Raw genomic sequence first — 18,155 nt, 5'->3', positions numbered from 1 at the left:
TGTCTTTGTCTCTGAGGTGTGTTTCCTGTAGGCAGCAGAATGCAGGGTCCTCATTGCGTATCCAGTTTGTTAATCTATGTCTTTTTATTGGGGAGTTGAGGCCATTGATGTTGAGAGATATTAAGGAATAGTGATTATTGCTTCCCGTTATATTCATATTTGGATGTGAGGTTATGTTTGTGTGCTTTCATTCTCTTTGTTTTGTTGCCAAGACGATTAGTTTCTTGCTTCTTCTAGGGTATAGCTTGCCTCCTTATGTTGGGCTTTACCATTTATTATCCTTTGTAGTGCTGGATTTGTAGAAAGATATTGTGTAAATTTGGTTTTGTCATGGAATATCTTGGTTTCTCCATCAATGTTAATTGAGAGTTTTGCAGGATACAGTAACCTGGGCTGGCATTTGTGTTCTCTTAGGGTCTGTATGACATCTGTCCAGGATCTTCTGGCCTTCATAGTTTCTGGCGAAAAGTCTGGTGTGATTCTGATAGGTCTGCCTTTATATGTTACTTGACCTTTTTCCCTTACTGCTTTTAATATTCTTTCTTTATTTTGTGCGTTTGGTGTTTTGACAATTATGTGACGGGAGGTGTTTCTTTTCTGGTCTAATCTATTTGGAGTTCTGTAGGCTTCTTGTATGCCTATGGGTATCTCTTTTTTTAGGTTAGGGAAGTTTTCTTCTATGATTTTGTCGAAGATATTTACTGGTCCTTTGAGCTGGGAGTCTTCACTCTCTTCTATACCTATTATCCTTAGGTTTGATCTTCTCATTGAGTCCTGGATTTCCTGTATGTTTTGGACCAGTAGCTTTTTCCGCTTTACATTATCTTTGACAGTTGAGTCAATGATTTCTATGGAATCTTCTGCTCCTGAGATTCTCTCTTCCATCTCTTGTATTCTGTTGGTGAAGCTTGTATCTACAGCTCCTTGTCTTTTCTTTTGATTTTCTATGTCCAGGGTTGTTTCCATGTGTTCTTTCTTGATTGCTTCTATTTCCATTTTTAATTCCTTCAACTGTTTGATTGTGTTTTCCTGGAATTCTTTCAGGGATTTTTGCGATTCCTCTCTGTAGGCTTCTACTTGTTCTCTAAGGGAGTTCTTTATGTCTTTCTTGAAGTCCTCCAGCATCATGATCAAATATGATTTTGAAACTAGATCTTGCTTTTCTGGTGTGTTTGGATATTCCGTGTTTGCTTTGGTGGGAGAATTGGGCTCCGATGATGCCATGTAGTCTTGGTTTCTGTTACTTGGGTTCCTGCGCTTGCCTCTCGCCATCAGATTATCTCTAGTGTTACTTTGTTCTGCTATTTCTGACCATGGCTAGACTGTCCTATAAGCCTGTGTGTCAGGAGTGCTGTAGACCTGTTTTCCTGTTTTCTTTCAGCCAGTTATGGGGACAGAGTGTTCTGCTTTCGGGCGTGTAGTTTTTCCTCTGTACAGGTCTTCAGCTGTTCCTGTGGGCCTGTGTCTTGAGTTCTTCAGGCAGGTTTCTTGCAGGGGAAAATTCTTGCAGGGGAAAAGTTGGTCCTACCTGTGGTTCCAAGGCTCAAGTTTGCTCGTGGGGTACTGCCTAAGTCCTCTCCGCGGCGGCAGCAACCGGGAAGATCTGCGCCGCTCTTTCCGGGAGCCTCCGTGCTCCAGGGTTCCAGATGACGTTTGGTGTTTTCCTCTGGCGTCTGGATGTGCACAGAGTGCAGTCTCTTCTGGTTTCCCAGACGTGTCTGCCTCTCTGAAGGTTTAGCTCTCCCTCCCACGGGATTTGGGTGCAGAGAACTGTTTATCCGGTCTGTTTCCTTCAGGTTCTGGCAGTGTCTCAGGCGCAGGGATCCTGCCGCTCCTGGGCCCTCCCCTACGGGAACCCAGAGGCCTTATACAGTTGCCTCTTGGGCCAGGGATGTGGGCAGGGATGGGCAGTGTTGGTGGTCTCCTCCGCTCTGCAGCCTCAGGAGTGCCCACCTGATCAGGCGGTGAGGTCTCTCTCCCTCGGGGTTTGGGAGCAGAGAGCTGCTGCGGGCCGGGATCCGCGGGTGTGGGACTTCCGGTAAACACAGGAAGTGCCCGGTCCTAGAGGAATTTTGCCTCTGTGTGTCCTGAGTTCACCAGGCAGGTTTCTTGCAGGGGAAAAGTTGGTCCTACCTGCGGTTCCAAGGCTCAAGTTTGCTCGTGGGGTACTGCCTAAGTCCTCTCCGCGGCGGCAGCAACCGGGAAGATCTGCGCCGCTCTTTCCGGGAGCCTCTGTGCACCAGGGTTCCAGATGGCGTTTGGTGTTTTCCTCTGGCGTCTGGATGTGCACAGAGTGCAGTCTCTTCTGGTTTCCCAGGCGTGTCTGCCTCTCTGAAGGTTTAGCTCTCCCTCCCACGGGATTTGGGTCAGATGATTTTTGTTTATTGGTTGATTTTCAAGAAAGTTTTGCTATTTGTCCATTATGAGATCGATCATACTTTCTTAAGAAATTCTAGATGAAAACCTAACTCTGGCATTCTCCTTCCCTTTTGAGTTTTTTCATGCTCTCACTGCCCTGTGTAATGTAATTATATAACAGAATATTTTAGTGATAGTTAAAGGGCAAAGTTAAATAGCATTTTAAAGGTTGTTTAAATCTGATGCATAGGCACCAAGAGTGGAAGCACAGGTTCTTCTGGGATCTTTGGTTTGCTTCCCCAACTTATACTGTGAGCTGCCTGCTCTGCATCCAAGCACGCCTGACATCGCTGTGTCTCAGTTCACAGACGTCAAGGTAAGAATAAGACGAGGTACAGTAGATGTATTCTGTCTTCTCCCTTTCCTTTTTGATATCTAGTAATTAAAGAATGTTAATGCTCCAGGCATCAAACTAGAATGTCTACTATGAGCAAAGCCTTTTCAGGTTTCAAAGCTTTGAAACCTTTTCTCATTATCAAGCCTACTCACATGTCTGACCCTCAGGAGTCATTCTTTCACTTACTGAACATGTGTTGAAGTAGCATGTGGCCCAAGACCTCTGCTGCTAATACAAGCTTCTAAAATAGGGATGCCAAACTAAAGCTAAATGTTGTGACTTCCACTTTCTATTTCTTGATAAATTCTATCAAAGTGATAGAACTTTTCTGCTATTTCAATTGGAAATCTCCTATACCTGCAGCATTAAAGGGCTTGCACAGTCACCAGGACCAGGCATAGCAGTGAACCCTGATTAGAAAACTAGAAAAAAATTGTTCGGAACCTCTGCAGAAGTCAGAGGAACTGTTTAACGAGGAAGTATGACGTGATCACATGTTTAGTCATTACCTCTGAGAGTAAGATGGAGGGGAGTGCTATGGAAAGTTCTGTTCAGGCTCTGTGCCCAGCAGTGTAAACCATAGTGAATGTTTCTGTGACTAAGTCCTTTAGTTACAGTTTTCATGGTTTGTTAGTTACTTTTTAAAATAATGCTAAGATGTTATTAAAGAAGAAACTGTTTATTTACCCACTAGAGTACTGTCTGGCCCAGAATGGCCAACTAATAGATATTTGTTGAATTAGGACATGAAATCTTAGTCATTCCTTCTGTTTTCTTTTTTCCCTTTCATTATTCCTTTTGTTTCTTGTTTTAGGAACTTATAATTAAAACTGTCTTAAGCTCGGCAAGAGACGAACCCTCTGGCCCTGCACGGTAAGTCAGTTATTCTTAAGCCTAACAATTAATATAAATACTGTTCTTGGGATTTTGTAAAAATTGATTACCACATTTCAAATTATTACACACTTCTACAAGTCTTCCTTCTCCATAACTAAATAACTAAATAAAATAACTTATTTTAATCTTCTTTAAGTACATTTACTTAATCATCATATTTCATCTGTTACTATTCCTTATGCAGTACTTTGAACTACAGCAGTAGACATCAGTGTTCATTAAAGTATATTATAGAAATTGTATATAACTAAAGAAATAGTTTATTTTAATAGCCACCTATTTGATCTTGATTTTTAATAGACTATCAGAAGATTTATACTTTCCCTTTCTTTTCATGTGTGTATGTGTGCTTACGTGCACACACATCTATGCAGTACTCCTGCATGCACATGTGTAGGCCAAAGGAAGACATCGGGTGTCCTCTACTTCTATCCACTTCATTTCATTAACACATGGGGTCGGTCTCTCACTGGTCACTTAGCCAAACTACCTAAAGGACACAGAGACAGTATCCAAATTAACAAGATCAGAAATGAAAAGGGAGACATAACAACAGAAACCGAGGAAATTCAAAAAAACCATCAGATCCTACTATAAAAGTCTATACTCAACAAAACTGGAAAATCTAGATGAAATGGAAGGAGTTCTAGACAGATACGATATACCAAAGTTAAATCAAGAACAGATAAACTCTCTAAACAGCCCTATATGTGCTAAGGAAATAGACGAAGTCATTGAAAACCTCCCAATCAAAAAAGCCCAAGGCCAGATGGCTTTAGAGCAGAATTCTACCAGACCTTCAAAGAAGACCTAATACCAATTTTCCTCAAACTATTCCATAAAATAGAAACAGAAGGAATACTACCTAATTTATTCTATGAATCCACTTCCTTTTCTTCAGCTAACATTGAGTAACTTCATCACCATCAACTAACTTATAGAGTAACAAAGTCTTTGATTCTCTTAAACAGTGAATATACGGTTAGTTATGTTTTATTAAAGTATTTGTCCCCTGTGCCATTGCTGTCTTTCCCCCCAGATGTGTAGCACTTTGCAGTTTAGGTATATGGATTTGTGAAGAATTAGTCCACGAATCTCATCATCCTCAAATTAAAGAAGCACTGAATGTAATTTGTGTTTCATTAAAGGTAAGAAAACTATAATGAAATATATTGAAATTGTTTAGAACACATGATTTTTCCAAGGCATTGAATGATCATTCTTATCTTTGTTACTACATTAACCTCTTGATTCTGACTCGCTTTAAGAATGGTTACACTCTTGAGTTCATTGTTCTGAACTTTTCTGTATTTTATTTCTTACCTAGATTTAAAAAAAAAGAAACCAGCATATATAGGAGGGAGGTGGGGTGTGTGTGTGTGTGTGAGAGAGAGAGAGAGAGAGAGAGAGAGAGAGAGAGAGAGAGAGAAAGAGAGAGAGAGAGGAGAGAGAGAGAGGGGTGGGGTATGGGAGAAGGAGAGAGAGGGTGGATAGGAGAAAGTGGTAGGGTAGAAGGTAGAGAGGGAGAAGTAGGGAAAGAGGAATGTATGTGTCTATGTGTATGTTGAGGGCAGAGTCACAGTCATGGGCAACAGGGACAAACAGAACCACCTTCCCAGACCTCTTGGTTTTTTAACTAATATTTTTGTGATTAATCGCTGATCTTCCTAAATTATTGAAGTTTTTGCTTTTGGCTTTACTATTAGTAATATTCTCTGCATAGTAATAATAGAATTATATTCAGAAGTAGTAATCTTGGGGCTGAAACTGTGGCTCAGTGGTTATGAACACTTACTTTAAGAGGACCCTGAGCTCAATTCCAGAGCATCCAGATGGCAACTCAGAACTCTCTCTAACTCTAGTTCCAAGGTAGCCACTGTCGTCCTTTGGCCTCCTTGGGTACCAGGCGTGGTGCACATGCAGACAGAACACCTTTACTCATTAAGAAAAATTAGTGATAACCTAGTCATTTGGAAAGTCTGAATTAAATTTTAAATTTTTATTCTATTTTGATATTATTCTGGGGTTTTTTTGGGGGTTGGTTGGTTGGTTTTGGTTTTGTTTGTTTGTTTTTTCTGTTATTTTTTGAGACAAAGTCTCACTTTGTATCATAGGCTAAGCTTAATTTAATAGAACACTCAGACTGTCAGTGAACTTATGATTTTTCTGCTTTAGCATTCTGAGTGCCAGAATTTCAAATATGTCTCATTGTTCCCTGCTTATATGAATATATTTTTAGTTATGAAAGCTTATTTTTATCTTAAAACTTTTAATTCCATCTGTTTAAGACTAAATATATAATTTACATAGTAAGCACTTTTGAATCATACAAGTTAATTGACAGATATTTCTGATTTTATGCTATGTTTGAGGCACTTTGTTAAGCATAATGAAGAACAGAATAAAAACTACAAGTACAAGTTTTAGGAATGTATGGTATAATACCTGAAATTTATGATGAAAAGAAACATAAAACTTTAAATTATCAGAAGCTAACATTGATGAATATGCATGAATAAATTTTTATAACAATGATTTTTGTTGTTGCAGTTTACTAATAAAACAGTTGCCCATGTAGCTTGTAACATGCTTCACATGCTGGTTCATTATGCACCTAGACTTCAGACTTACCAGCCTGACTCTCCCTTGAAAATTATTCAGGTTAGTAAGTTTTCGTTATTTTTTATTATAAGCTTGTAAAATTTTCCTTAAATATGGATACCTTGAAACATGAGGTTATTTTAAAAGGTACTAATTTTCTTGTAGATAAATGCTTATTATTTATTTTATCTGATGATTTCTTTGTATTTATTTACATTCCTGCCACTGCCCCCCTCAGGGGGGCCTCCCATAGATCCTTATCCCATTCCTCCTCCCCCTTGCCTCCAAGAGGATGCTCCATCCCCGCCAGGCCTTCCCTTCCTTGGGACCTCAAATATCTCAAGGATTAAACTTATCTTTGCCCACTGAGGCCTGACTAGGCAGACCTCTGCTATATTTGTGTCAGGGGCCTCAGTCCAGCCTGACTATGCTCCTGGTTGGTTTTTAACACCCATTCATGATAAAAGTCCTGGAAAGATCAGGAATTCAAGGCCCATATATAAACATAGTAAAAGCAATATAGAGCAAACCAGTAGCTAAAATGGAGAGAAACTTGAAGCAATTCCACTTAAATCAGGGACTAGACAAGGCTGCCTACTCTCTCCCTACTTATTCAATATAGTACTCGAAGTCCTAGCGAGAACAATCAGATAGCGAAAGGAGGTCAAAGGAATACAAATTGGAAGGGAAGAAATCAAAATATCACTATTTGCAGATGATATGATAGTGTACTTAAAAGCGACCCAAAAAGTTCTACCAGAGAACTAATTAACCTGATAAACAACTTCAGCAAAGTGCCAGGATATAAAATTAACTCAAAGAAATCAGTAGCGCCTTCCTCTACTCAAAGGATAAACAGGCTGAGAAAGAAATTAAGGAAATGACACCCTTCATATAGTCCCAAATAACATAAAATATCTTGGTGTGACTTTAACCAAGCAAGTGAAAGATCTGTATAACAAAAACTTCAAGCCTCTGAAGAAAGAAATTGAGGAAAGATCTTCCGTGCTCATGGGTTAGCAGGATTAATATAGTAAAAATGGCCATCTTGCCAAAAGCAATCTACAGATTCAGTGCAATCCCTATCAAAATTCCTACTCAATTCTTTATAGAGATAGTAAGAGCAATTTGCAAATTCATTTGGAATAACAAAAAACCCAATATAGCGAAAACTATACTCAACAATAAGTTCTTCTGGGGGAATCACCATCCCTGACTTGAAGCAGTATTACAGAGCAATAGTGATAAAAACTGCATGGTGTTGGTACAGAGACAGGCAGATAGATCAGTGAAACAGAATTGAAGACCCAGAAATGAACCCACACACCTATAGCCACTTGATCTTTGACAAAGAAGCTAAAACTATCCAAAGGAAGAAAGATAGCATTTTCAACAAATGGTGCTGGTTCAACTGGAGGTCAGCATGTAGAAGAATGGAAATTGATCCATTCTTATCACCATGTACAAAGCTTAAATCCAAGTGGATCAAAGACCTCCATAGCAAACCAAATACACTCAAACTAATAGAAGAAAAAGTGTTTCCTGAACAAAACACCAATGACTTATGCTCTAAGATCATAATCGACAAATGGGATCTCATAAAACTGCAAAGCTTCTGTAAGGCAAAGGACACTGTCACTAGGACAAAACAGCAACCAACAGATTAGGAAAAGATCTTTACCAATTGTACATCTAATAGAGGGCTAATATCCAAAATATACAAAGAACTCAGGAAATTAGACTCCAGAGAGCCAAATAACCCTATTAAAAATGGGGTACAGAACTAAACAAAACATTCTCAGCTGAGGACTATCGAATGGCCAAAAAGCGCCTAAAGAAATGTTCAACATCCTCATCTGGAAAATGCAAATCAAAACAACCCCGAGATTCCTCACACCAGTGAGAATGGCTAAGGTAAAAAACTCAGGTGACAGCAGATGCTGGCGAGAATGTGGAGAAAGAGGAACACTCCTCCATTGTTGGTGGGATTGCAGACTGGTACAACCACTCTGGAAATCAGTCTGGAGATTCCTCAGAAAATTGGACATTGAACTACCTGAGGACCCAGCTCTACCTCTCCTGGGCATATACCCAAAAGATGCTCCAACATACAACAAAGACACATGCTCCACTATGTTCATAGCAGCCTTATTTATAATAGCCAGAAGCTGGAAAGAACCCAGATGCCCTTCAATGCAAGAATGGATTCAAAAAATGTGGTACATCTACACAATGGAGTACTAGTCAGCTATCAAAAACAATGACTTCATGAAATTCATAGGCAAATTTAATGAACTAGAAAATGTCATCCTGAGTGAGGTAACTCAATCACAGAAAAACATACTTGGTATGTACTCATTGATAAGTGGATATTAGCCAAAAAGCTTGAATTACCCAAGATGCAATCCACAGACCACAGGAAGCTCAAAAGAAGGATGACTTTTTATTAAAAGGGGGAAAAATATCCATAGGAGGAGATATGGAAGCAAAGTTTAGAGCAGTGACTCACGAAATGGCCATTCAGAGCCTGACCTACATGTGGCCCATATATATACAGCCACCAAAACTTGATAAAATTGATAAAGCTCGAAAATGTATGCTGAAAGGGACCGGATATAGATCTCTTCTGAGACACACATACAGAGCATGTCCAATACAGAGGTCAATGCTAGCAGTAAACCACCAAACTGAGAACAGGACCCCCTTGGGGGGAATTAGAGGAAATATTGAAAGAGTTGAAGGAGCTTGCAACCCGATAAAAACAACAGTGCCAACCAACCAGAGCTTCCAGGGACTAAACCACTACTGAAAGACTATACATGGACTGACCCAGGGCTCCAGCTGCTCACGTAGCAGAGAATAGCCTTGTTGGGGCATCAGGGAAAGGGGAAGCCGTTGGTCCTCCCAAGGTTGGACCCCCAGTGCAGGAGAATAAGGGGGATATATAGGGGAATACCCGTGTGGGGGAGCAGGAGGGGGAGGGTGAAGGAATGTGGCTTATGGACAGGAAACCAGGAAGGGGAATAACATTTGAAATGTAAGTAAAGAAATATATCTAATAAATATTTTTAAAAAGATGCATTTATTTTATGTGTGGAAGTGGTTCTGCCTGCATGTATGTAAGTGCATCACTTGTGTGCTTTGGCCTACAGAGGTCAGAAGAGTATAACATATCCTTGAAATTGGAGTTTCAGAAGGTTGTAAGCTGCCTGGTAGGTGCTGAGAATTGAATGTCCTCTAGAAAAGCAGCCAGTGCTCTTCACTGCAGCCATTTCTCCAGTTCCCCACTATCTAAATCTTAAATATATTTTAATATATTAGTCCCTTCACCTCTTTATCTTACTTAAGAGAGAAGAACTAAGTAAAGCCTTTTTCTGTATACATTATTTATTTATGTAAATTTCTGGTTTGGATCGAAACAGTGATTCTTTGGTGTATGTGTACATTGTATCTTAATTACACCAGAGCTCACTTTCTATTGTAGGATTTGTATTGACATAAACACATCTTTAGCCTGCACACATATGCACATGTACCCTCACCAGCATCTTTACTACATTTGCACCATGCAAACAAAACTGAAAAGGCTGGGTTGTGGACATTGGTATCTGTAATACCAGCTGCTCAGGATGCTGAGTTGGAAAATAATATATTCGGAGGCACCCTGAACTACTTAGTGAAACCCTATTTCAAAATAGTGATTTTTTTTTTTTTGATGAGTTGCGGATGTAGCATGATGGTAGCATACTTGCCAACCATACACAAGTGCTTAGGTTCAATCCCAACGTCTGCAAAAGAAATTGAAGAAAAGATAAGAATGGGGGCTAAAGAGCTGCCTCAGCAGTTAAGAGCATCTACTGTTCTTGCATAGGATTAGAGCTCAGTTCCCTGACCCACATCAAGTGGCTTAGAGCTGCCTATGTCTCCAGCTAAAGGAAGCTCCAATGGCGCTGCCCTCCACACAGCCTGTACTTGCATGTATAGCTACATGTAGACAAACTTATATGCACAAAAGTTTTTAAAAAGCTGGGAACGGAGCTAGTGAAGTATCTTAGGAATTACAAGCACTAGCCTTCTGGAGAACCTAAGCTCAATCCCAGCCCTCATGTCAGGTTGCTCCCAACTTCTGCAGCCCCAGCTCCATGGAATGGGTATCATTATGCAGCTTCCTTGGGCACTCATACAGGCAGCATGCTACCTACAAATATTCAAATGCACTTATAAGTTAAAAAAGAAGATGAGGAGGAGGAGAAGGTAGAAGAAGAGGAAGAAGAGGAGAAGAAGAAGAAATTAAGGTGTAGGGTGGAGAGATGGCTCAATAGCTAACAATGCTATTTTGTTGCTCTTTCAGAAAACCCAAGTTTGATTCCACACCGTAGCTCACAGCCATCTGTAGCTTCAGTTTCTGAGTTCCAGGGTCCCCAGCACCTTCTGACTTCCTAGGCAGTAATGAATATGGGGCACACACAAACATGCAAGCAAAATACTCAAGTAGATTAAATATCCCTTTAAAAGAAAAATCCTGGGAATGGTGCACATACTTGGAACCCTATCTTCGTGGGAGGTGTAGATTGGCGGGAGACTTGAACCCAGGAGTATTGGTCATATTCTTTATTTCATACATTTATGTAACTTTTGGTGCTTTTAATATGTGTTAATTTAAAACACTTCTATCAATGGGTATATTTACGTATCAAGATTCATATCTTGAATATTCCTTCTCTGAAATGCTTGTTTATCAGAAGTATTTTAAAAGTTTAGGGTTCTGGTGGTGGTGGTGGTTGTTTTCCTGTCTATGGATACATTTTATAGACTCTGTCAAATAACATCCCAAAAATCTCAAATTCTCTAAAATCCAAACCTTTTAAGTTTAGAGACAGAGTCTCCTATTGCCCAGGCTGGACTGAAACTTACTGTATAGTTGAGGATACCTTAAACTCCTGGTCCTCCTGACCCTCTTGCTTGTCCCTCCCAAGTGCTGGGATAACTTGCCTGCTCCATCAAGCTCATTTTATGTGATTCTATGAGTGCGACTCAGGGATTCCTGCACCCTAGGCAAGTAATCGAGCGAGATCCCCACCACAAAAACTCTTGGAATACACTCTCAGATTTTTAGATTTTGAAGCATTTAGATACAGGCTTCTCAGTCTCCAGACAGTGAGATCTGGAAAGGCACTGGAATATGGTTCTTGAGGTGGTGATTTTTATAAATAATGATTTTTATAAATCCTTTGCCTCTGTCTTCAGATTTCCTTTAATGGAATTACACATCAATTGACTTTTGTCAATTGAAATGGTGTAAAATGATTTATCATTGGCAGGACATATGTATGTAATTTTGGTTTGTGTATAAGGATTATAAATGATTAATAGTTAAATTACTTTAAAAGCTTACATGGTACAAATTAAAGTTACAGTGTATGGGTTAGATGCTGTGTTTAAATGTTATATTGATGTTAAACTTACAGCAAAAGAGTTTATATTACTTAAGCATATAATTATTAAATTTTAAGGAATACAGGGAATGTAATGTATTTTAAACTCATTTATTTGTTCATTCATCTTTTGCCTGCAGATCCTAATAGCAACTATCACACACCTTTTGCCAAGTACAGAAGCTTCATCATATGAAATGGACAAGAGGGTAAATTTAAAATTTTTGACATTTAATATGTATTTATCTTGATTATTTAAAGGTACAAATATTTATATGATAACTTATCTATGTTTAAAATGAAGTATAATATAACTTTTCATTACTTAGACATAAAAAGTTTATTTTGCAGACTGGAGAGAGGGCTCAGCAGTTAAGAGCACTTGTTGCTCTTCCAGGGGACCCAGGTTCAGCTCTCGGAATCACGTAGAGGCTCACTGGAGTTCCAAGGCCAACTCCTCCTTCTGGCTTCATGGCACTAGGCACACATGTGGTGAACAGACATACATGTAGACATTTATGCACATTAAATAAATAAAGTTTATTCTAATTTTAAATTCATTTAAAATCCATTCTAGTTTTAATTTCATGGACATTTGACTGCCTTAAAATATCAGAGTAAGGGGATTGGGGATTTAGTTCAGTGGTTAGAGCGCTTGCCTAGGAAGCGCAAGGCCCTGGGTTCGGTCCCCAGCTCCGAAAAAAAGAACCAAAAAAAAAAAAAAAGTATCAGAGTAAGGAATCTTGGCAAACATTTTGTTTACTTATAACCATTTTACTATAATCTGTAAGATTATGAAGTCGTTAGAGATTCTGAGAAATTTACCACCTCTGAAGATAGTCACTGTAGCTGTTATCAGTGGAAAGTAAAGATATTTATAATAAATAGAGTATAAAATGTATTAGAAGCATACCTCTTGTTTATTGGTGGTATCTTGTTTTTTTTTAATTATTATATTTTGTGTTTTGAGACAGGGTTTGTCTATATTGTCCTGACTATCCTGGAACTCACTGTGTAGACCAGGCTAGCCTTGAACTCTGATAGCCACCTACTTCTGCCTTTTGAATAGAAGGCTAAGAAGTTTGGGGATCATATAAGCATTTTAGACTTTAGACTTTTTAAAGATTTGCATATATATTGTTGGCTGTCTTGGGGTTTGGACTCAAGTCTAAACAAAAAAATCTTTATATTTTTTTGTATATCTTATATATCTGAAGGTAATTTATGCAATAATTTAGTGTACCTACATTTGGACTACATCCTGTCATATGAGATCAGGTTTAACTTTTTTACTTATAGCAGTGTGTTAGTACTCACACAGTTTTGAATTTTTGAGGATTTTAGATTAGAGATTTTATATTAAGGATGTTCAACTTATAATCTCCTTTTGCCAAGAGTCTTTCATTTTTGTGTGTATGGCTGCAGTATAAAGTCTAATTCTAGTTTGTAAAAAATTTGTAAGTAGTACATTTTCCTTTTATATCATCTTTTTTATGCAGTCATAGCTATTATGAAAAATCTATACTACCAAATTTTATCCTGCTTGCTTAATCCATTTTATTAATCATAAAATATATGAATATTGTTTTGTTAAAACTGGTTTGACAGAATTAAAACTACATTTTTTACTCCAGTGGAATTTAAAGATTAGAGGCACATGAGAGTTAGATGTTTGCTATAAAAAGTAGAAGAGAGCCAACAAAATGGCTCCCCAATTACAGGTGCTGCTACTGGGCCTGACGCATGCCATCCCTGGGATCTGTATTTTGGAAGGAAAGGACTGGTTCCTGCAGATTGTCTCTTGACCTAACACTCAAATTCACACACACACACACACACACACACACACATACACACACACACACACACACACACACACACACACACACACACACACATCTCTAAATAAGTAAAATATAAATAAAGGTTTCTGCAATACAAGATAGCATAGCTTATAGGAAGAAGTAATTATTAAGGGAGGAGAAGGGATTTTCTCAATGATGAGCAGGGTTTTTTACATAAGACAAGACCTAGAGTTATTCCAAACAGAAGGAGTAACATGCACTCATTGGTAAGTGGCTATTAGCCCAAATGCTTGAATTACCCTAGATGCACAGAACACATGAAACTCAAGGATGACCAAAATGTGATTGCTTCACTCCTTCTTTAAAAGGGGAACAAGAATACCCTTGACAGGGAATAGGGAGGCAAAGTTTAGAACAGAGGCAGAAGGAACACCATTCAGAGCCTGCCCCACATGTGGCCCATACATATACAGCCACCCAATTAGATAAGATGGATGAAGCAAAGAAGTGCAGGCTGACAGGAACCAGATGTAGATCTCTCCTGAGAGACACAGCCAGAATACAGCAGATACATAGGCGAATGCCAGCAGCAAACCACTGAACTGAGAACGGAACCCCCGTTTAAGGAATCTTAGAAAGGACTGGAAGAGCTTGAAGGCTTGAGACCCCATATGTACAACAATGCCAACAAACCAGAGCTTCCAGGGACTAAGCCACTACCTAAAGACTATACATGGACTGACCCTGGACTCTGACCTCATAGATAGCAATGAATAGCCTAGTAAGATCACCAGTGGAAGGGGAAGCCCTGGGTCCTGCCAAGACTGAACCCCCAGTGAACATGATTGTTGGGGGGAGGGTGGTAATGGGGGGGGGAGGGATTAGGAGGATGTTGACCCTGAAGCCAGGAAGGGGAATAACAATCGAAATGTAAATAAGAAATACCCAAGTTAATAAAGATGGAGGAAAAAAAAAGGAGTAACATGTAGTCATGGAGATGAAAAACAGAATAATATATTTGGGGGAAATATGATGCAGTTCCATATCATAGACTGTGCTGTATATGGTTGACAATTGAATAACATGAAACTACAGAAATGGGAAATGGCTAGGTTTTAAAGGCTTTTGAATACAGTAAGAAGAACCTTGGAGTTTTGTGGAAAAGTCTTTCTTTGAAATTGCTTTTCTTGAAGCATTTAATGTACAATGAAATAGGATGAATTTTGTGAAAAGTTGCTTTAGAAACAATAATGAGTTACTTAAGTGGAATAAACTTGTTAAAACAAAAAAAGTCTCTACAGTGACAATGATGTAAACCAAGGCTAAAGGTATGTAAATAGATATTCAGAAAGTGGGATCTGCAACCAAGGAGAAATTCAGGGAAGCCATAAGAAGTAGTGGAGGGAAATACATTTCTGTTTTCTGTGCTGTTCTCTTTGAGAGTAAGTCCAGGCAGACACCACCAGCAAAGCTATTCTGATTTGCCTGTTTAGAGAACTCAAGGACAAGAATAAAGCTGTTGCCATTGTCAACACAGAGTAGTATTAAAATTGTAGGAATGTATGTGTTCACTTACAGAGAGACAATTAAGATTCAGTCAGAGAATACTGAGCAGGCAGAGGAGAGGTTGAGTAGGAGTGACTAGAGGGGCTAGTGGAAGAGACAGGACAAATTCAGGAGATACAGAATTAATCCCCAAATGCTTTTCTGGTCTTAAATTTTATCATCCATTCCTCCACTAATCAGCAATAACAAGTAAGAGCAGGTTTAAGCTAGTATGGCACTGTCATAATCCAGTCACTTACCTAAGAAAAAAATGTTCTTTCCAAAGTTTACCCAGGTTACCCTTTTCACCGAGTGCCCTTGTCATCAGGGAATGATCATTCAACTTGACTTACTTCATCCTTCTCGAACCAGTAGCAGATTTCTCTGTAGTTCTCAAATTCCCATTGATGTTATCCTAGGCAACTTTAGAATGCCTGGTTTGCCTCCCGGGAGAATTAGCATCAGAGTATTATCCAAATTCACTGTTTTTTCTCCACTGTTGTATTTTCTTCCATCAAAATTTTGTGTGACGCTTATATATTACACTTAGACAAGCACTTACTGAATTGTCTTATTGTCTAGGAACCATTAGTGCTCTTCAGCAAGGCACAGTATAGGTGCATTTCTTACGGGTGACAATCAAATTACTTACAGCTAGGTCCATATCTCTTACTTAGCCATGGGCTTGTATAAGCCAGGAATTTTAGATTCTGAGAGAGCTTAGTGTTATTGGTGAATATGACATTGTAAATTTAAATGTAGACACAGAGCTTAAAAGGAACTGGAGATGGGGCTTACTTCTAGAGCACTTGCCTGGAATGCAACAAGTTCTGGGTTTGATCCTCAGCACTGCCAGGAAAAGAAAAAAGAGAAAAGATCATTTAAATCATGATTATTTAAAAAGAAAAAGAAGGAACAACCCTGTCACTATGTACTTCTTAGGAATTATTTCAGCTTTAAACAAAACTAAACTTTTATCCCCAACAGTCAGAGGAAAGATTTAGGTTAAATCGCCCACATTCGTATAATTGTTACTACATATGAAACTGAAGAAAAGAACCTACCATTGGCAAGTAGATTTTATTCTTTCTACTGACATCAATTCAAAGCTTTGATTTCAGTTCTAAGGTGGAACATTTGATTTCAGGGTTTATTTGGGTTTGTTTATTTGATGCTGCAGATGGAACTCAGCCTCCTGCTTTGGTAAGCAAGCACCCAGAACCCACAATTTGATACTATAGGGAAGTTTCAAGCAGAATAGGCAGAGTCATTAATTAGTAATTCATCTTACTCCTCCTTTAGTACATACTTGCTTTATCCCTCTGAGTGCAGTATATGCATAGTATGTACTACATATTACACATAGTGCATACAGACTTCGTTATGTTCTCCGAAGATAAAGCAGTTCTTTATAACCACGGTGCAGCTATCAACATTTCAGTGATACATTGATCTGTTAATTGTAATCTAATCTATAAATCTTAGATTTCACTAGCTAACTCAGGAGTGTCCTCTATAACAAAAGAGTGGCCCAAACCTTGTGTTCTGTTTATAAACATAATATTATATTTTAAACTTTTTTAGAAATTTATTTATTCATTTTTACACTCCAGATTTTATTCCCAGACCATCCTCCAGCTGTTCCACATCCCATATGTCCTTCTCACCCCCACTGTCTCCACAAGGATTTCCCCACCCCACCAGACCTCTGAACTCCCTGGGGCCTTCAGTCTCTTCGGGTTAGGTGCGTCTTCTCTGACTGAACACAGACCCAGTAGTCCTCTGCTGTATATGTGTCGGGGCCTCATCTCAGCTGCTGTATGTGATCCAGACGGTGATCCAGTGTCTAAGAGGTCTTAGGGGGTCAGGTTACTTGAGACTGCTGGTCCTCCTACAGGGTTGCCTTCCTCCCCAGCTTCCTCCAGCTTTTCTGTAATTCAACCACAGGGGTCAGCAGCTTCTGTTCATTGGTTGGGTGCACATATCTGCATCTGACTCTTTTATTGTTTGTTGGGTCTTTTGGAGAGCAGTCATGGTAGGTCCCTTTTTATGAGCACTCCGTAGCCTCAGTAATAGTGTCAGGCCTTGGGGCCTCCCCTTGACCTGAATTCCCCTTTGGGCCTGTCTCTGGACCTCCTTTTCCTCAGCCTCTTCTCCATTTTCATCTCTGCAGTTCTTTCAGAAAGAAACAATTATGGATCAGAACTTTGGCTGTGGGATAGCAACCCCAACCCTCACTTGATGCCCTCTCTTTCTGTTAGAGGTGAACTTCTCCCTCCCCACTATAAGGCATTTCATCTATGATCCTCCCCTTTGAGTCCTGAGAGTCTCTCACTTCCCAGGTCAATGGTATATTCTAGAGGGTCCTCTCAACCTCCTTCCTTCCAAGGTTACCTGTTTCCACTCTTTCTACTGGCCCTCAAGGGATTCAGTCCTTTTCCCCCACCCAATGCCAGGTCATGTTTCCTTCTACCCTTCTACTCCCCCTTTCCCTCCCAATCCCCTCCCTCCCCTCCCCCTTTGTGGTTGCTTTCTTCTCCCTCCCAAGTGGAACTGAGGTGTCCTCACTTCGACCCTTCAGCCTTTTGACCTTTTTGAGTTCTGTGGACTGTCTCTTGGGTATTCTACTTTTTATTTTGGCTAATATCCATTTATTAGTGAGTACATACCATGCATGTCCTTTTGGGTCTGAGTTACCTCACTCAGGATGACATTTTCTAGTTCCATCTATTTGCCTGCAAAACTCAGAATGTCCTCATTCTTAATAGCTGAGTAGTACTCCATTGTGTAAATGAACCACATTTTCTGTATCCATTCTTCTGTCATGGGACCTCTGGGGTGTTTCCAGCTGCTGGCTATCAGAAATAAGGCTGCTATGAACATAGTGGGACATGTGTTCCTGTGGCATTGTGGGGCATCTTTTGGATATATTCCCAAGAGTGGTATTGCTGGATCTTTAGGTAGATCTGTTTCCAATTTTCTGAGGAACCTCCAAATTGATTTCCAGAGTGGTTGTACCAGTTTGCAATGGGCTGTGTTTTCTAACAATTGTTGGTTCTCACAGCCATTGTGAGACAGCTCCTTCACCAAGGCTACACCTTTAATATTTCTCAAACA

At 39.5% G+C, this 18,155-nt stretch overlaps 1 protein-coding gene across 1 annotated transcript in view; it reads left to right on the top strand.

Annotated features, from left to right (window-relative positions):
- The window catches only part of Ralgapa1 (Ral GTPase activating protein catalytic subunit alpha 1), a 274,127-nt gene that overhangs the window by 136,734 nt on the left and 119,238 nt on the right, over positions 1-18,155 (top strand). The window contains 5 exon segments of the mRNA NM_020083.4: positions 2,609-2,734; positions 3,570-3,628; positions 4,692-4,800; positions 6,203-6,313; positions 11,829-11,897. Of these exon segments, the coding sequence (NP_064468.4) occupies positions 2,609-2,734; positions 3,570-3,628; positions 4,692-4,800; positions 6,203-6,313; positions 11,829-11,897 (474 nt within the window).

Source organism: Rattus norvegicus, chromosome 6 (assembly GCF_021556685.1).
Source record: "Rattus norvegicus strain SHRSP/BbbUtx chromosome 6, alternate assembly SHRSP_T2T, whole genome shotgun sequence".
NCBI lineage: Eukaryota > Metazoa > Chordata > Mammalia > Rodentia > Muridae > Rattus > Rattus norvegicus.
This window is presented reverse-complemented; position numbering and strand designations above follow the sequence as displayed.